The sequence below is a fragment of the Dromaius novaehollandiae genome, chromosome 1, assembly GCF_036370855.1.
Source record: "Dromaius novaehollandiae isolate bDroNov1 chromosome 1, bDroNov1.hap1, whole genome shotgun sequence".
NCBI lineage: Eukaryota > Metazoa > Chordata > Aves > Casuariiformes > Dromaiidae > Dromaius > Dromaius novaehollandiae.
In genome coordinates this window covers 214,561,578-214,582,462 of record NC_088098.1, presented here as the reverse complement: position 1 = coordinate 214,582,462, position 20,885 = coordinate 214,561,578, and the positions used below count along the sequence as shown (strand labels likewise).

General features: G+C 43.7%; 1 protein-coding gene across 2 annotated transcripts in view; it reads right to left on the bottom strand.

The window, feature by feature from the left end:
• Positions 1-11,245: 11,245 nt before the first annotated feature.
• Positions 11,246-20,885, bottom strand: part of NARS2 (asparaginyl-tRNA synthetase 2, mitochondrial) — a 48,015-nt gene continuing 38,375 nt past the window's right edge. For both annotated transcript variants that reach the window (XM_064505187.1, XM_026096132.2), the window contains exons 12-14: positions 20,650-20,747; positions 18,440-18,466; positions 11,246-12,069 (exon numbers count right to left, since the gene is read on the bottom strand). In XM_064505187.1, coding sequence (XP_064361257.1) covers positions 11,925-12,069; positions 18,440-18,466; positions 20,650-20,747 — 270 coding nt within the window. In that variant the 3' untranslated portion in view covers positions 11,246-11,924. The remainder of the gene's footprint in view (positions 12,070-18,439; positions 18,467-20,649; positions 20,748-20,885) is intronic.

Here is a 20,885-nt window from a genome sequence, read left to right as displayed (position 1 = left end):
CCAGGTCTGATCCTTTCCCCATCCGAGGCACCAGCAAAACGTCCCCTCACAGCTCCGAGAGCAGGATCACCCTCTAAACCTTCTTCTTCTCCTTCCCTAGAAGCAAAAAATCTGAAAGAAAGTTCTCCAGTGCCAGGTCTCAACGCATTCAAGCTGTCCACTTACTGGGAAAATACAGCACCAGGTTGCTTGCTGGAGATGCACTTCCCCGACCTGCCTCTGTATGACAGCTCTGCCCCAAACCTGCTTGGGCACATTAAATCATCCCTCCCTGCCTCAGTTTCCCTTCGTGGTGTTTTGTCAACTCGTCGAACCCATGTGGGCAGGGACGGTCTCTTGTTTTGTACTGTATCTGGTGCAATAACACCTAGATGCTGGCTGAATGCTCTTCTGTAAGTCACACACCAACAGTCGTTATTTAACACTGTTTGAGCAGTGATCTTGCATCACTTTACGGGTGGTAATTAAAGCTTGCAGTGCCTTGGAGAGGTAGGCATGACACCTTTTCTCAAGATGGGGACAACACAGTTAAGCCGGGTGTTGTTTATCATCTTTGTGAACACTGGAAGGAGAGGACTAACCCCTCAAGGAACAAGTGTATCATTAATTAGAAACGTAGTTTTTTTTCAAAATGCTAGTTCTTTTTCCATAAGTGAAATGCAAAGTCTAAAAGGAAGCTTTCCCACCTTCTCACTGCCCAAATTGAGGGCTCAGTCCTATTCAGGCATGGAGCAACCTTTCCACAGAGGCCAACTACCGTCAGATCAGCATCTCCGAAAATATGTTCTGTCTGATGGGACTGAGAGCTGGAGAAGGTGGAGAGGCCACTTCTCCGCTGACATAAATCAGAACTGCTGTATTCAGGGCACTGGGGCTGTACCCATTTACGCTGCCTGAGAGGCGCACCTCTAAATCTCTCCCAGGTTACAGAGGTGCTTTCCACGCTTACAGGGAAAATTGCTTCCCACTGACCAACCTTCTTCATCTGAGGGGTCTTCCCAACATCCAGGGAAGTCAGCGACTTACCATGGACTAGACATAATCGAGCACGGACCATCGGCTCTCGTCATTAATACACCGATACCGTACAAACGCCTTCCAAAGTGCATGTTAATGATTCATGGGTTAGGAATTCCCTCACGCTGACATTGATGCAAAGTGATATCAGTCTTCAAACTGGTCGCAAAGAACCCCGGCTGCATTTTTATGCTAACAGCTCTCACCACGCGGCGTGGAAAACACTGCATTCGGGCCACAGGCGTTCAAAAGAAATGTCCTGTAATTATCCTGGTTTGCATGGAACTGAGTTGGAATGAGTTGTCACACCTTTGGTGGCAGCCTGGGATTGTGTTCGCCTGCTCCCTTGCTCCTTTCGCTCTGCTCATCCTCTATTTTGGATGCAATTTACTGACCTTGTCATATTACAAGATGCATCTGAAGTGTCCAAAAGATGAAGTACCCCCATGGATTTTTTTCTTAATGTCTTGGCCATGCCTGCTGCAAAAGGCTAACGCACGCACCCCAGACGAATGCGACTTTCAGAAGGGAAATGAAATAGGTTGCATTTTACGTGCTCTTAAGCACACCACCACCACAAATGGAAAATGTAAGCTCCATGCAAAAAAACCCCCCAATGTTCAAAACAACAACACTGCATGCGAATGTGCCTGCCTGCCTCTGCCACGGCTGCGCTCGGAGTGAGAACAGCAAGTTAATTCTGGCATCGCGCTGCCAGATCACATTTTCTTCCACGCGTGTCATGTAACAACACTTTCTAATGCCGGTACCACTTAAAGCATCTGGCCATGCAAATATGACTCCAAGCGCTTCGAGGAGTTAAAGCGAATACATGCCACGAGCACGGCTCTAATTTGGCAGCACTCGCACGCTTATGACAATTTTCCCGACTTCAAGCTGTTCTTCCAGCCGACGGCGGAGCCTGAACTCGGGCTGGCCCCAGCCGATGGCGTGAATCTCCAGAGTCTGAGCTAGCAGCCAACAGCCTCGGCTGAAAACTTGGAAAAATCGCCTCCCCGTGCCACGGAAACACGGCGAGGGAGTCGCGCGAAGCAGTCGAGACTCCCGCTCTGCCGGTGGGACCAGCTAAAGGGGCAGCAGCAGAACGAGGAGGCACAGCGAGCGAGAAATTAAGAGAGATCATATGCTTTCTGCTGAAGAAACCTCTGTTGTTGTTGTTTTTTTTTTATCATAATCTGCAGCGCACTTCCTTGTTCTTGGCTGTAAGGGGAACTGAAACGTTCGTCTGAAAAATCACAACTTCTAAGAAACAAACCGCAACGCCCGCCGCTGCTCCTGCCTGCTCCGGATTTGTTCGAAGGAGCTGTGCCATCTACCGGCAGAAGGGAGGTCTCATCTCTGGCGAGCACGATGTCCCCCTCCGCCCACCAGATCTGGAGTGTGTAGGCAGCAAGGACAGAGCCACAGGGCCTTTCCTGGGGATTAAGGACCAGCTGGGTGAAATGCTTTGGGCTACTTACCCCAGCCAGGCACTAATCTCTTGGAAACGCCCTATGTTGAGGTTAATACAAACCTAAAGGTACTGGACGGGGACAGGCTTTAAAAAGCAGCCGTGCTGCTTTGCGATACGTGCCTGCTGCTTATCCGGAGCGAATGCTCAGTCTCTTGAGATCCGTCTCCACAACAATACGACCTGGCTTTATCTTCACCAAACAGCTCCTGCAGCATAGCCGGAGGCAAACGGCTTCCTTTATTCCACAAAAAAATGTTCCAGGTTAAAAATTCCTCTCTTCCAAGGAGAACTGGAGTCTTGCACCCTCCATAAAGGAGCACGACAAGCCCCCAGAGCAGCCCATAATCGAAGCCAAATTGCAAGACCGTCCTTTCTCTCGTGTGACAGCCAGCAGCTCCAGCAGCGCTGGCTGCTTTCCACGAGTTGGGGCAATAGCAGCATGGGATGCTCTGAGATGGTGAGACCATTTGAAGCATCTTCGCTACAGCGCTCTGGCAAAGACAAAGGCACCGTAGCTCTGATGCCTCCACAGAGATTCAAAAAAGGGAGAAAGGAAGAGATGACGCAAGGGTCATCAGTGTCCACGCTGCACATGCAGTCTTGGACTTACTGGTTTGGTTGCTAGTAGTGAAGAGTAGGTGTTGCTCTTCCAAGGCAGGGGTGGGAAAATGATGGATCAAACCTGCTTTGTCTCCTTTCTGCTGGGGATCACAGTAAAACCTGACATATTTTTGTGGAGACAACACACTGGGCAGCATAGGGGGGATGTCTGGGTTGCTGAGCTGGACCTTTCTGCAGATGCAGCTGGGCCAGGCTCCAGGGCAGCTGGTGGAGCACTTCTATTCCTTGCACTTGAAGATAATTACATGGATTTTCCTATACACAAACTGCACTCCAAGCTAAAGCCCAGTTATGCGTCCCTCGCTACACTGGATATTTTCAAGTGGTTTTGCCTGGAGCTGAAGCACACCAAAATGCTACTGAAATACTCCCAATTCTGAGGCTCAGACTATAACTTCTTCACACCTGGTCCATCCCTCTGGAAAGGAATGGATCAGAATTCTTGATGCAAACTCTTCCGCGTGCATCCAGATATATTTTTGGCAGCTTTATTTTCCCTTATTTTCACTCAAGCTGTTTCCACTGGGGAGGGGAAGAGGAGAAAAGTGGGAGCTTTCAAATTTTCTTCTCACCTTCCCAAGACAGAAAACCATGGTAGCTTTGCCTGGTGGAAAGACCACCAGTCTGCACTCCAGACATGGACACTTTCTGACTTAAGCATAAAGGCCGCTTCATCCTTTGTTTTTTTGTTGTTTTTTTTTGTTTTTTTGCCTGCTTATACCATATAAGCTTTGTATGGGAAGGACTCCCTCTATGGACGCTATTTGGCACAGTGGGGCTCTGAGTACCGCTGGGCTCCAGGCAAGCAACCATAAAACAAATCATAATAAAAGAAGCAGGGAGAAATCTTAGCTCGGCTCCCCTGCCTGTTTACCCGACCCTGGTACATCCTCACATCCTTACGCATTACTTCAAGAGCAGATGGTGCTCTGCGGTAGAGCAAATGAGCAATTATCCTCCTGACACCCTGCAAGGCCTCCCCGCCTGCGATCGCAAGAAGTTACTTCACCCCAAGCTAAGAGCTGTTGTCTGGCTTTTCAGCATAATTGGATGTAATCAAGTTTAATTTGGTTGGTGCAGTAACTCTGAAGACTTTTGTAACTGGATTACTGTCGGCTCAGCGGTCATGTGCCATTATATTTGCTGGTCAAAACAGAAGCCAGAATAAAAACAGATGCTTTCCCCCCTACTCCTCCTTCCAGTGACGCCCCTTCAGGATATGAGCTTGCACTGTATAGTCAATATAATGAACTAAAAATTCTATTAGAAGGAAGTCATTGCTGTCATATTACATTCAGACCTCTCCTGAAAAGTGTAAATTATCTAGAAAATGCATCTCCACGTTTGTTTACAGTTGTATAACACGCACCAGCTTAGAGCTAAAGAGACCAGAGCAGTTTGCATGTATCTGTGATGCACGTGGGCTCTGAGGCACATAAATCTTATTATCCGTATTGTACGAATAGGGAAACTGAGAGCAGGAGCAGAAGTCAATCACTGATGAGGAAGGAGACCCTCAGGTCCCATTTTCTGCTGTACATCACCAGCCAAGAACAGGGAATAACCAAGCGGTGTATTTACAGCAGAAGCATAGCTCTACCCCAGGTAAGCTATAGATGAGAGAGCACGCCTGCTAAACATAACGAAGCCAGCGGCACAACGGCCTTATTTTCAGAGCCGCATGCAGCTCCTACTGATGCTATGCCACTGAAGTGGCAATGTGAAAGCCTGTTCCCACCATCCTTCAGGTCAAGCTTTGCAAATGCAAAACGCTATAGTCTTTTCGAATGAGTCCAAGATGCTGAGAGTTAAGACACAGTGATATTCCCCCGACAGATGCCGAGGCCACGCAAGTGCAGCCTAAAATATGGTACTTCTTTAACAGTGAGGATCATCACTGGAGTAACCTGTGGTTGTGACATGCTCTGGTGGTTTTGCAGCACTTCAGGCCAGTTGGAGGCATAAGATGCATATTATATTCCCGGTTGAAATGTCCATTGCATTTCAGACACCTCCTAAAAGCCAGCTGAACTTGCAATTGCACATCAGCCCTAAAAAGACTAAGATGAAGTGTGAAGAGACTTCCCAAAGATCAGTGGCAGAGCATGGTCTCCATCTCCTGGTCTCAAATGCTGCAGACCAGTCACCCTCACAGCTGAATGTCGTAAAGCTGTAGATACAGCCATATGCATCTCTGGTTTTGGCCCGATGGCTATTTAAGTTTCTAATGATCTGGGAAATGAACATTTCATAATGTTGTATCTCAGAGGGTTTAGCACAAACTTTCTTCCTTTTTCCATGCCAGCACTGTTACAGATGGTAACATCTCAATCAGGGACCGGAGTAATGTGGTGCTAAGACCAGGGCACATACTCCAAGGAGACGACAATGTAATCCTGCCAGGCAACTCACCAGGAAAGTTCATTAACAAATAAGCTCATGAAATTCATTAAATACTTGAATACTGTGCTTCCTACATCACCATAAATGATAATAATTTATTAATCCCATTAGTAATAATGAGATTTGAAGGACTGTTTGAGGTCCCTGTATAAACTAGGACCTTGGATTTGATTTGCATCGTTGTTCGCTTTTTGCAAGTGGCAAAGTTCAAATGTGTTGGGTTATACAGAAAGGAGCGCCCATGCCCATGAATATTTAGAGAGAGGCAGCCAAAGCACATCCATTCCTCTCCTGTGGCTGCTATGCAGAGCCCCTTCTTGGTGACCGTGATGACGTACATGTTATTGGGCAAGCCTGAATGCACATGATGATTTATTTAAACAACTGGAGATGTCATTTCAAGCTGTGCTACACAGAGATGCCATCGTTAGACTCCACCATGCCAGGCATCACCAGCTAGAGTCACGCTAGTATCGCTGCAGACTGTAAATGCTCACAGCTGGATCATCTGGAGCTGCAGACTGGCCACCCTGCTTGGTGCCAGCTGAGAACCAATCTTGCGTAACTTCATGCAGAGGTGGCAGAAATGTGTCCTGAACTCACAAAGAAGAGCCTGGAAGTCTAGCTCTCTGACGCTGACTCTGACTTTGCTTCCCTCCATGGCCTCAGGTAAGTCTCTTTGTCTGTCCCTGACCTCTCTGCACTCACCTTGTGCATCAGATGTCTCACTGCTGCATGAACAGCCCTGGTAGCATGGACATGGAGAGGTCGGTAGGGCTTGGGGCTGTCTGGGCCTGCTGAGTCTGTCTCAGGGTTGGACGGGCCACTTCCAGCAGCACCTCCGTTGACAGAGCAGCAACTCGAAGAGAGGCAAAGAAAAATGGGAGGCCTGCGTCTCAGGAAAACAAGGATCACGAGGCTACTTCACACAGCTTAATCCGGCTTAATCACAACACTAAGCATTTAGACAGATCTTCAGGATCTTCAAAGAGCATCAGAGGCATTACTGAATGCTCAAAAGTCACTTTGAAGGTAAAGGCACCATAGGAATATTATTACAAAGCCATTGTGCCTATGAAATATAATTACTCTCTCCTGTGGCTTGAGATCTAGCATCTTTTGGAAGTCATGGCAGAGCATACAGAACGGTTCAACACAGAAACTAGGTGTTTACCATGGTTTACTGAGGCCACCTTCCAGACCATGTGATGTTTTTTTCTGAGCAACTTGTGTATTTTTGGTCAGTAACTCATATGATGGGTAACTTTTTATAGCATGCACAATTATCAGTATATTAACCTGTTGCAGACAATAAGTAAAATATGCAGCTATTGGTGAAGAGCAGAAAGCTCTTGCTAAGCTCTGTGAGCATAGCTCAAGCTTTGCAAAGAAAATTAAAAACGTACTCTTTTGGCTGCCTCAAATTGTTTGGAAAAAAAGGTCAACTATAAGAGTAATAAAAACAAACAGTAACACTGTAAAATACATCCTGCTATATTTGAAAGGCCTCAGGACATAAAGGGATTGATAGAAATCACTGAAACAAAGTCTTAAGATCTTAGAAATGCCAAAAATGCATTTGAAACCAAAACACTTGAGAAGTCCTGCATTGCTTCTAGTGTAGTAGTGCACCCAAAGGAACCAGAGAAGTCTCAAGGGGAGGCACTGAGCAGGGATTTGGGTGATTTGCGTCAGGTCCATGGCTCTGCCACATATCCCCGATAACCCTGGACAAGTTACTTAATTGATGTCTCAATTTTCCACGGTACAATAGCATTGATAATAAGAGCAACATGGATTTTGAAGTTGTTTCACCCACATTTTACCCCAAATCAAGCCTGCAAGTTCTGATGGAGCTGGTATATGTCTTTCAGATGGCCACAGTCTTGCCCCTCTCCTGCCCTCTTCATGAAAGCTTGCAGGATGCAAGAGCTATCTCTTTATAGCATCTTTGCCTAACACCTTGTGCAGAAGACACTGAGACATAACTGTAGTACAGATAATAATACATTTCACAGTAGCTATAAAACAACAGGAGCTATAATTTCTTTGAACTCTGGGTCAGACTTGTTGTTAGCCAAGTCTGTAAGAACTTGTACAGTAAATTACATATACCTCTTTACTAGCAGGATCATAAAATAAAACTTTACAGCCCATCAGCAGGTCAGGGCTTTGCAACAAACAGTAAGACAAAACAATAAATTAACCCCCAAGACCACCATTTTTGTAGCTTCTGTAGCTTTGGTTAGATCTGAAGAAATTAGGACTTTGATGGTCTTTATACAAAATCTTCCTTATTTCTCCTTTGGATCCATCTCCCAATTCTTCTCAAGCCTAAGGCAGAAGCTCAAAGAGCAGCAATAACTACCATTACTGGTTTCAGTAGTGGAAAAGTCTCATTTATCTCTATACACACATTTAATGGGAATGATGACCAAAGTGTTTCTTGGCAAATTAGTCCCTTCTCCCTCAAAGAAGAACGCATGTATAAGCTACTTCCAAAACAATCAATATTGGTCTAGCAAAACTATACATTAAATCTCCCATCAAAGTCTTGGCATTCCCTCCAACAACTAACAAGCTACAAATTACAACTACTACTGAACAAATTGGAGAGAGGACCACTGGGCTACTTCTCCCTCAGGGCTGGGGACTTGAATGCAGGTAATCCAGTTAAAATTCCTGTGCCAGTGAAGACCCTCTTAGCACCCTTCTCAGAGGCTTGCATTTGGTTACACAAAGCCGATGGCGTTGCTGTTTTATCCCCAGCAGTGTCTTCTCCCACCTCTCTGGTCTACTGTTGCAAGCCCACAGACCCAGTTATCAGTGTCGCTGATTCTTACCTCAAAAGCTCAGGGTGAGGACAAACCTGAAAAGAGGTGATGCCAGCTGCCTCAGAAACTGAAACTGCCGAAAAACCTACTGAAAGGATGCTGGTTACCTGTGCTTGAGAGCCGACTGCTCATTGCGTTCAAAAAATCCCACTATGAGATATTGCATCGCATGTTCAGGCTAAGAGATGATTCCTACATACAAAGAATAAGAGTCTCTTACTTGAAGAAGCATCAAGAGTTTTTACTGGGTTTTGACCACTGCAGGAAGGCAGACTGTAAGATGTAGCAAGGAAACGACTAAATTGAAGAAATTTTCAGTGCATTTCCCTGACTACACGTCCAAGAGGAATGGCCTCCTCTGTCCTCTAGATTAACTTCCGCTTCATTCTGAGAGGAGATTCAAAGGAAATGCATGACATTCCAGATAGAAATCCCAGGGAAAACACAGCACATTTCTTGGCAATACCAACTGGCGTTATATATACACATAGCATGAGGCGAATAATGCCAACCTTGAGAAAAAGAGCAACTCCCTCCCTTGCTGCATACCCATAAATCAAGTTTTTCACAAGAACGCCAATCACGGTATTAACCCTAAGCAGTGCCATCACGCAGGCCTCAGCCTCTATCTTCCCTTCCCTCCCACAGCTAGGCAAAGACTCTTTCCAAGACTGGACAACCTTTTCTTCTCTCTTTTGAGCCAGAGCCTTCATCTGGCTTGTTCTATTGGGAACAACTTTGCTTTCCTTCTGCTGGTTCAGCCATGTCATTGGGGATAGCCCATCAGGTCTGCCAACTCACCAAGTGCCTTTGGAACAGAAGCTCACTGAGGAGACTAGGGAGACTGCTCCTCTTGGACTGGCAGTCGGAGAAACACACCCAGAATCTCTCAGAATGCATCTTTGCTACATCTTTGTTTAAAATCTGCCTTTATACAATGGCTGAAAACAGGTAAAAAAAAAACCCCCTCTGACGCTTCTTCTTCGCACACCTGCCTGTACACAAATCAAAGGTTCAACGATTCTATCTGTCCTACAGAAACCTCTTCCCAAGGCAAAGAATGAAGGGTGGATCACGCCAGCCCTCTGTTCTTGCAAGCTGTCACCTCATACGGGCCCTGACAACCACTTTGCAAGCCTATTTAAAACACTCCTGCTGTCTTTCCCTTAAACTTGTCACTCATGCCACATCATTCTATGACTATTTGGCACCTTCTATTATTTTCTTTTCCACACCTTGGTTTTTTTTTTTTTTTTTTTTTTTTTACCTTTAGCTGTTCAGCCCCACCCTGCCCATCAGATTCGGCACCTTGCTGAGCGATCAACAACCTCCTGCATTCTGGCCCTGAGAACAGCTTGCTAATGCCAGAAACTACCCGGCTGCCCCAAAGCTGCTCCAGGGATAAGAGCAGCCAGGACATTGCTTTGCCATTCACCCACTCTGTTTTCAACAGAGGAGCTTCCAGTCCAAACCCTCTTGCTTATAGCAGTTGTGACAGAATCAACAGCTAAGGATCTCAGTAAGGACACCTTGCTAACTGGTAGTTATTTAGGAACGTGGTATGCATGGGGCTGTTTGGCAGCTGTACTCTTTCCGCTTCTTTCTGCTGAAAGAAGTTATTCCAAAACATAAGGGCTCAGCTTAGTCAGTGATGGCCCACATTAAGACAACCCATTAAAAGTGGAGATGATCCAAACACACGCAGATACTTGAGTGTCTGATTTAGGGACTTCTCAGTGGTTTCCAAGGCGAGGCAGGTGCTTGAACCCTTCTGTGGAATCGGACTTATTGACTCAGGCTGTATTGGAAACCACAAACCAGCAAATGCACAGTTAACACCTGCCCACTCAAGTGGAGGAAGAAGATATGAAAGAAATCTGGACATGTAAGGGATGCCTCAACACTCTCAACACATATAAGAAACGCCCCAAAACAATGACCTTGTGGTGAGGTTATCTGCCTGATCGTAATACGTACGAGCCCCAGCCATGGACCAAATGGAAACATGGCTGGTGCCACATTACATAAACATGTATTTTTAGATACTGCAGGTGCAGTATTATACAGGCCTACCAGAGAGAACGGTGACTGCAGTATTATCAGTGCAATGCTATTTGATTACTATTTTTCAATCTCTTTCACCTACTCAGAAGTCTTCAGGGCTGTTCTGCAGCCACTTCACATTGTGTGCGCCAATTTACACCGGGTTCGTTAGCAAATAAGGCTGTTACATAAAGAGAAAAAGATTCCAAGGTATATTGTTTACACTGCAGCAGTCTTGGGCTTCACAGGAGTAAGCACTATGCAAATAACCATTTGCTGGATGGTGATAATTCAGAAGGGAAAGATGCTGGAAATCCTCAGTTCAGGTCCCAAATAAACCACTGGTTTCCAATTGCCTTAGGCAAGTCACCTGATCTGCCCTCAATCCTGTCTTCAAAAGAGAAATGAATACTTCTCTACCTGGCAGGGAGGCTGAGAACATAAATCCACTAAAGACTGCAAGGAGTTCAGATCCTATAGTGATAAGCAATTACTTAATACATATGCAATGGCTGGGAGCACATGTTGATTGTTTTGAAATATAGACAAATGTGCTTGGCCAGATAAGCACATATTTTCTCAATAACAACCACAAGCAAAGCAACAACAACCCTGCCTGCCTCCCCCCACTAAATTGCAAGCTGGCTTCAGCGATATGAATGAACTCTCATCTAATGGAATATTTCTTTCTGCTATGAACATGTGCTCTCCTGGAGACAGAAAACAGATACCTCCTGCAGAAGCTGTGCAGCTAATGGGGGTATATAAAAAAGAAAACATCTACTAAGGAGACTAGAGGAACCACTATGATGCTGAGTGCCAGTTTTATGACAAAAGAAGAAACCATACAGAGTTACAAAACAACTCAGTGTACATCTTTATTGATGATTCACAAAATCAAACATCGCATTCACCTAATTCACTCCAGCAATTACAGTATGACGTTTTTCCTTGCAAGGTTTGACTGACTTTTTCAAGGTAAACAAAATTTGCTTTTAATTTCGGGTGGCGAGAATCATACTTTACTGCTGCCCTTTTGTAAGAGCAAATGCATCACAGCAACGTCAATACTTCATAATTTTATAACACTCCCTCTTCAAGGCACTGCACAGGCATTTAATTAAAGCCTATTAAAGCCTCACAGCAGTCCTAGCTCCAAGTACACTTTAGGACACACCTCCTTATTGATATTTCACATAAAAAAAAAAATACCTCCCAGCAATGCTTATTCAGTACTTCCAAGGCTTGTGCTATTCTCATGAGAATCTTAACCCTTTAGTTAAGTGGGATTTATTAATACTCGGAAGTGCACTGAAGATAAGAACAGTTATCAAATTAACTGCAAGTGTGCTTCCATAATCTCACCAGAAAATATATTATTTTCAATAACCTGGTGTTACATTTACCAAAATTCCACTGATACAAAAAATTCTCTTGACCTCCCAATAAACCATCACACTTAGTCATGTGCTAATAGGTTGCACACATATGGTCAACACCAGTGGTTTTCTCCGTGAGAGTCAACTGAGGAGCTACAGGAGACAGGAGTGAGAAAACCTGGGGAAAGGAATAACATCTTTGATATTGTCCACTCCCAAGATGCACTGTAGGTAGCGTTCAAACCCCATTCCGAAGCCTCCATGAGGAACTGAGCCGAATTTTCGGAGGTCTAGATACCTGTAATTTAAACAAACAGTTACATTTGCAGCATGGTTATGCTGATGTAATCAGAGAGAGCTTTTTTATCTAGAGTTTTGCCTTCCATCTCAATTACTTCCCTTTGACCCTAACCATGTGCATTTCTGCCAACACAGCCTGTGCTGGTCAAGGGTGTGAAAAGGTGCAGCTCGCTGACAAGCAAATTGTATTAGCAAAAGCCCCAAATAAAAAAGCATTTAAACCAGCATAGCTACACTTTTGCCAATATACTACAGCTTGTTCCGCTTAGGAAAAATAATCACTGGGATACAAAGAATAGCTTTAGCATTACAGCTCTGCTCATAATGGGAGCACCTCTGTAAGTTTTAAATCTGAAGTAGGGACACAAACCCAAACTCCTACACAAAACATTTCCATCGTCAGAGACAGAGCCGTCTGCTCAGGCTTGGTTAGCCTTTGCCATGCTGGTGTGGAAATCTGCCCTACAACAGATTATCATTTTCTATTGAGTCGTCTTTTCAATAGTCTATGTCATTTCATTTCCAGTAATTTCTTCAGAAGACTGTCACACAGACTAAATAGGTCTTGCTGTCTGCTAAAATATTCCTTCAGACTTTTTTTTTCCTTTTAAGATAATTATGATGGCTCTTAGTTACTTTTACTTCAATCACTCTATAGCCTGATTCATTTATTCCCACAGCTGGTCAGCAAAAAATCTTGGACATATCCTGTCCAAAATTCAGATCTGGAACAAGACATTTTGTTTTGGAGAACAGTACCGGTTGCCCACAGAAATCTCAGCTCCCTAATTTGGAAGCAGATATTCCAAAGATATGGGTGTTAATTTGTGGCTGCAATGCTGCACAGAAGATTATGATGGTTTTTCTTTAGACACCCCTGTTTCCCAGCTGGACTCTATCTGATGAGATACACAAGAACTAAGCTTGCAGCTATAAATTGTCACCAACAGCTTTATTTTTATTTTCACAGGACGGAAAAAACAGCTTAATGGTTCCGCTGATTTACGGAGTCACATTTTAGCTTGCCCAGGCCACAGAATTGTTATTCTTTATATGAATGCACTAGTAAGGGATTGAGTGACTCCAGATATATTACATGCTTCTAATCTTCATGTATGAATATTTCCCCATCTCTGTTTAAAAAGAGGCCAGTACGCTTAGATACATATCAATAGTGTCAGTCTTTAAGACACTTAGTTATGGTCTTTGATAGGACTTTCATGTGCTTAAATATTTTGTTGGATCAAGGGCTATGTTTTAACAGAAAGGAGCCAAATAATGTGACTGATCACCTCTATTTGCAGAATAGAAATAAAATTTCCAACAAATTCAAGGGTTGCAAGAGATTACTGTGGCAGTTCAGCTTGACAGTATGCCTTTTAAATCATGAAATCTTATTTTCCTTTGCAGTTCATTAACAGTAGTAAGATCTGGGAAATCATTTCTTACAATCAAACCAATCTTCAGTCTTTTTCCCCAGTGGTTTTCCACCTCCATTCCACTGCTTTAGTAGTAAACTCAGAAGTAGAACTTCTTATCTGTTTCTAGCACTGACACACAAAGAAAAGTGCAGCTATGCCAATGCTGCAAGTTGAACAGTAGGCTCGAGAGTGGGGCATATGTCTTCTGAGCCCTGGGACCCATGTGTTTTTTTGTCTGCTGGGTATTGCCTTGGTTAGCTAAGGCTCAGTTCTATCCAACCCACACCTATGATGAGGACTGCTTAGAGTACGTGCAGGCAGCCTGGGCAACAACATGGGGGTCTTCATCTCTACCCACTTCATACAGACTGTGTGAAGAAGAAGGTGAGCTTCTGCTGAGGTACTGGGCACTGCCTCCAGGGAGCTCTTCCTAGCACCTTTTTAAGGATTTGCAAGGAAGATGATGCACAAAGTTGATATTGTGAAATAAGATCTCATAAATTTGAGGGATATGGGTGCTGCCCATGAGTGGAATTGGCAAACCAGCTGGTGATGACTCTAGCTGCAACTAGTAGTTTAAATAACAGCACAAGCATAGTTGATGACATCTATGAGCACATCTCAGACAGTACCAAGACAGTTGAGACTAAGCCTCGCATCTTTTCTTCCTTTTTGCTGGCAGCAGAGTTTATAAAGTCATTGTAAAAGAGATGAAATAACTCAGCTTTGTCCAGATGAACAATAATAAATTCTGCCCTTGCTTATCCAATGCTTTCATCCTGTAGATCTCAAAGCACTTTCAGAAGCCATTTTGGCAAAGAAAGGACTGAAACCGAAACTATTAAAATTTAATGGAAAAAGTCCATTGAATCCTTTCTGATGACTGTGCTTAAGAGAAGCAAAGGAACTGAGAAATTTTCCATTCTTCTCAGATGAAAGGAAAAGTAACTGCCTGCAGATGAAGAGAAAATTCCCTTTAAGCAGGAAAATGCTCCCTAAGGTTCTCTTCATTCAATAATCTCCAGATACTGGATGTTTCTCACCTCAAAAACAGTCACGAACTAGTCTAGCTATCTCTCCCAGTAGCTCATACTCTAAAGGAGGCCTGAGCCCTCCATTGGCAATGGGGGGACTGTGCAGCATTATTTCACGGGGGAAATATTTTTCCATGACCCCAGCTGGCCCCGGAGTTTGTGCCCTGGACCTGGAGGACTGGTAGTTCTTCTGAGATTTGTATCTGACTAAACTATGTGCTGCAACAACATCCCCTGGCAGAGAATTCCAGGAGCTTGTTATGTGCCAAGTTAGAAAAGTATTTCCTTTCATCCATTTAAAAACCTGCATCCTTTTATTATCATCATAAGCTCCTGTGTTGCACTGCAATGCACTATGAAGAGCTGGGCTCTCTTAGTGACCATTCATAAGCAGAATATATTCTTTTTTGTTGGTCTCCTTTCAAAACAAATATAAGCTTGGGTCTTTTATTTAACCCCCTTGTTATACTGAAACCTCCTCAGCCAGTTAAAAGAAAAGTGTGTCTAAAAGAACAAAGACATTACACAGCCCGTGAAGTTGAGTGTTCTACAGGAAGAAAAAAATACATTAAAGAGAAAAACTTGGGGAACGAAAAACTACTACTGAAATGACGTGAAATTCGAAGGACTGTTTTGTTGAATGTTTTAGGCAATAAACATGCAAAATACCACAAGGTTCTAATGTCAAGTGAAACACCATCTTTGGTTTCATACAGCTTCTGCTCTGTTGGAGCAGCCACCTAAAGAGCTAAAGTCTCTTTGGGAATCCATGACAAAGGTATTCTGGGAGGTCAATGACAAACACTCCCATTGACGTTAGGGACGTTCGGATTAGTACTGACTTTCTGCCTGCCTCCATACGGTCCAGCACAGAGTTCTGGGCTCTTCCATCTATTTAGCAGTGATAATAAGACCAGCCTCCTGCCAAAGAGGGTTAAGGGCTACCTGTTTTCACTGGGCTTTAAGGAAGGTTAAAAGGGAATGTTAATTCTGTCACTGCCCATGGATTAGAAGTGGTTCACCACTGCTGCTGTTTCTCAAGTCCCATTTGATGCTCAACTCTTCCTTCCTACCTTGCCACACAAGGACAAGGACCCAACAGAACGCTCTGGCATTTACGCTTCAAAGAAAATCAGAAATGGAGGAGCCCAGCACAGCTCAACCCTGCCCATCTAGAACAGGAACAAGATGACACAGTAACATCTAATTTGAGAAAGCAGATAACACCTGCTCTGGTGCTATGTACTTTCACCAGCATTACACTAGAAGATCAGAAAGGTACCTGGACTGTAAAGGGCTCAATACAATGCTATCTATCTCTTCCATTCATGCACACAAGGAAAATCAGAGTGAGGAAATGGGTCTTTTGTGTAGAAGGAGTATCAGAAAAGTTGCTCAAGGTGATGGCGGTGAGAGAAGTTGTTCATGACAAAGTACCTGTTCTGTTATTGCTTGTGTTTAGGCGGTACCTGGAGGCTGCTATCAGGCTCAGGTCCCCAGTGTATAAGGCAATGTATTCATACCACACAGCCACAGGGATTTCAGTCTCTGCCCCCCAGGGCTAACAGCCTAAATTGGCAAAAAACAGGAGGAAAGAGGCAGACAGGCAGCGAGCGACTTCCCAGAGTAATCCCCGATCTCCTGGCTTTCCCATCTCATCTCCATAGACGTCTCTCAGTCTAGCCAAGATCATCATCTGCAGTACTGAGCTCTTTTCTATTTACTGTTTGAAGGAAGGAGTGTGAAAATAACATAAAATAACTGTAAAGTCAAGCCAATTAGTTCTCCCAATCATTCTTTATGGAAAGAAACCTGCAAAACAGGAAAGATGTATCCACCTGAAGGAGATTCAGAGGGGTCCTGCAATGTTCCTTTATCTACCTTTTTGAAAAGCTTTCTGAAAGGCAGGAATGGACAAAAGCAAAACAGGGTTTCAGATCATCAGTTCCCTCTACACCCAATGATTCTGCACGCAGGGCACTCCTGAAGCAGTTCTAGAGGTAGTGAGCTCCCACAGTATCCTCATGCTCAGTGGGAGAAGAAAACAGGTAGAAACAGAGATATGGCAGCATATAAAGGATTTCAAAAGGGATGTTTCATAAGGCTGCCCATTCAAAAGTTAGCAAATATTACACTTCAAAAGGAATGATTCAACTGTTCTCCAAAGAATTTGTGCGCCAGCTTTAGAGACTAAACCCAATCACTAAAATGAAGGAGACTGATTTCAGTCTCTCCTGCCACCTCCATTGAAAAGGTGGATGCTGGCAAAGCCACCTGCCTGTTTTCTGTCAGATTCTGGACTGGAGTCCAGAAGCAACCCAGGACACTCCTACCCTGTGCCCTTCTAGCACACCAGACCCTGCTATGGTAGGGGGCACCAACAGCGTTAATTTTCTCTGGGAAGCTGCATCATCTCTGATGGAGTGGAGGGAAGAGGGGAGGAGAGTATCCAAATATGACGGTAACATTTCACATGAAATTGCAAGCTGGTGATGGACAAAGTCTTACTATCCTCCCTTGAAGGAAGTGTAAGGCAAGACTGATCCATCTCAGTAGTGCTGGAAGGCTCTCTGACACTGAACACCAGACTTCCTCAGGCTGTATCTCAACATCTAACCCAACCACTGATCATTCTTGGTCAGGATAATCCTTCCCTGTCCAGTACACCCAGTATGCAATTACCTACATGCATTAATGTTGCTAACTATGCTCCTCTAGAATACCAGGTGCTGGCCAGAGTTAGGAGGAGAAAAACAACAATCTGGCCTATCAAGCACCACCTGGGGTCCTGGGATTTTTCCAAGTATTTCACATTAGTTCCAAGGGGGTAAAATCAAGCAAAACATGCTAAATGGATTCAGCTTGAGTGCTACCTCCTACCACACACTGGCAGTATTCTGAGAGGGCACACTGGGCATGTGAACAACTCTCTGCCAACAGTCTTATCTGGGGACATAGACATCACCTTCAGTCTAAGTTAAACTGTATGGCTGTCTAAAAATATTTCATACCAACAGAAGCTATGGGCTCAGATAAATTACAGAGAGAAATCCTGAAGAGTTATGCTCTGGGTCAGATGAAATGATATGGTGTATTCTGGCCCATAAATGTAAACACTATAGGAAGACATTCCATTCACCCTGTTTGGATATGGATGATATAAAAGTCTGCAATGCCTTGGGCTGTTTCCAAATGATTTCATATTGTGGGAAGAGAAGAGGATAAGAATCTGATACTTATTCCACTTTTATCACGACAATCTCCCTAATGATCATTCCAATACCAAAGAGCATTTGAACACACTCTTCTAAATTTAAAATTCTCTTGCATGGTCACCATCTCAGTAGTTATGATAAAGTGCATACCAAGAAACACTCTTCAAGAGGAGCATAAAAATCTTGTCATTTTAATAGGCTAGACCATTAATTCAAAGGTTGTTTTGTCTCCTTAGGAGAGCAGTTGTAATTGCTTCGAACACTTTGTTAGGGAAAATTTTTCAACCCAGCTACCTTGTCTATTGTAAAGGGAGTTATTCATAGAGCTGTTAAAGGTCAGAAATCGCTTGTGGTTCTGTGCCCTGTTTATCTCATGCAGTAGTGGTCAGAACCTATTCAATTTTGGACACAGTTTAATGATTTAGTATCAAAATTCACTGAGAGGCTGAAAATTAATCCACTTTATGCAATAATGACAGGAATGAATTGTGCTATGAGTGGACAAATTGGGAAGATAAACTAAGTAGCATTAGATTAAATTTTGTTCAAATGAACTGGCTGTTCCATTTAGACTGGCAGTGATGGCAGGGCAACTGGGCCAAGAAATCTCCTCTGAAGAACAGGATCAAAAAACAAAACAGTTGTTTAAAGAGTCTCAAAAGAAGAAATATAGCTTGCAGACCAAGATATTGTCTTACCATTGGTAGGCATCTGCGAGTCCCAATCTATGGAACAAAAAGAAAACCCCTCGTAAGTAAAAGAACATAGCAGATCTGTACAAACAGCACTTGTCTAGAAGAGAATGCTGCAATGAAACGGAGGGTCTGATGACTAAACTCAGTCCGAAGAGGAAAGGCAGGAAACTAGGGGAAGACATGATAAGCCTCTGTGGACTCTGGCACTTGGTAGACAATCTTCAATAGACTCTCGACATGCTTCTTAAAATGCAGTTTATTTTGTAAACATACAGAGTTGATCGCAACTTCATGCAAAGACTTGTGCATATTCTTAACTTTAACCACATTGGTAAACTCTGCCTGTGAATGTTTCGAGAGTACAGGCTTGCATATTAAATTTACCATGACATGCAGCCAGATTTCATTTATGAATGAGTCAAATAAGATCTCTTCACATGTGTGGGCTACGGAACGATGCAAATTCTCTCCTTTTTTAGTGCATAAAACCGCTAAACTTCCATGGTTTTATTAATGTGCGATAACTTCTGTAAAACTACTAAATATTTGTTTCTAATTGCTGCCAGTGCAAATTCTCCCCTTTTCCTGCCCACACAGAACTGGCGTGAAGCTGAAGTTTCTTCCATTTCTCTCAATGCAAAAAATTCTCTGTAAGCCAAAAGCATCCACTTCTCTAATCTTCAGTGCGTTACAAAACTGTCCCTGGCTAGGACTTTGAGAACTATTCCATGAAACCTGCATAAGGAGACAAGAATCCTGTTCTTCATCTCTCAATTACGTTGGCTCCACGGGAAGTAGATTTGAAAGCAAGAACAAAATATTTTGGCTCACCAGATCAGATCCCAAGTACTTAAAACAGAGACAAACCTGTGATAAGAGGTCCTATTTTTTCAGTCTTATTTTCCAGATCATCTTCAAGGCAGAGCTGTACTTGAAGGCCACTGAAGAAGCATCATTTGTAGCTTGAAATAATTCCTATGGCTTTTTTTGTCAAACAAGAAATTCTGGCCTTAATCCCCACAAGCACTCCTTCTCTAGCCCCATGCCTTGAGGGCAGTGGATTCCAGATCTCACTGACCCCTGGGTAAAAATATCAAATGAAAAAGTGCAGCAGGCAGCACTGTACTTGGCTTCTGCTGAAGCATGCTTGTTTCTGGAGAGTTCGAAGGGAGAAGCAATGCAGGGAGTAATAGCATCCTACACCATAAATTAGGAACCAATGTTCTGGTGATTTTAATTGCCCTGCCTTTTGGATTCATTATGCTGAAATGGATTTTGCTCTTCTCTACTGACTAGATACATGTCTGTGAGCATGCAGCTGATTTAAGTGATAAAGTCATTCACAATGTGCAAATGACGTTATTCGGGGATTAATCTTCCTCCAAAATTGCTTTGTACAAGTGTATGACTGGCACAAATTGACTCAGACGAGTTATGAAAGGTTCTTTTGAAAAGCGAAACAGGATCCAGGCAGTAATTGTCTATGTAGGGTTCCCCCATCTATAATGTCGATGATTGTTAACTAACCACCAGATTTGAAATTTGGAGACTGAATTTAGCCTAAAATCACTCTCAGTCACACAAACCAGAACATGGCAGCAGGGAAGGAGACTGTCAAAGAGCCCAGATGACCCAACATAGGTCCCATCCACTCCTAATGAAGCTTTCCACCAAACCATTAGCAAAGAACAGTATTCTCTGAAATAATGCCATTAAGGCCAGTCACGTCACAGACAGTGAAGCTTGCAACTCTAACTGCAGTTCCTCAGTTACACAATGTGCTGACAAAAATACTTAGGCTCTGTCTACATGACAACTTCCACTTTCGCCATCAGCTCTCAGCCACATGAGCTGGGAAGGGAAGGCTCAAGGACGAAGCGCTTCAGACCAGACTCTGTCCTAGGCAGCCTCCTCACAGCTGAGGCATCCTGCTGCCCTGTCCGGCGGAGAAAAGGTGCTCTCCCAACATAAAACAAACTCTTCTGTAATGAGCTAAAACAGAGAGGCACTTTGCATACCTACAACAGAAGCACAAGACCTTCTTTACCAGTTAGCAATCACTTACTCAGATAAATAGATATCTGAAAGCCAAAATATAGGACATTTGAAATAGTGTTAGTTGTTCTTCCAGTCCTCTGGCCTCCCTACCACTGAGGGCTGCTGAAACACTACCCAGTCAGGCTGGTCTGCTGGCACCTGTGGGTTTTCTGTACCTCTGTAAGCGTGATTCGATGAAGGGCAGTCGCTCCTCTCTCAAGCTGCCTCCGCACAACTCCCCTATTCCTGGTACTAGAAGATCAATGGCTGCAACCTTTGAAGAAAGAGAACTGTAATGTAAGTCACACCACATAACCACAGTCTACATCAAAAGATGGTTGACACTTAGAAGAGCCAGGCTGTTAGTAAAAAGCTACTGTAATCCTATTGAGTCCAAGACACTTTAATAACT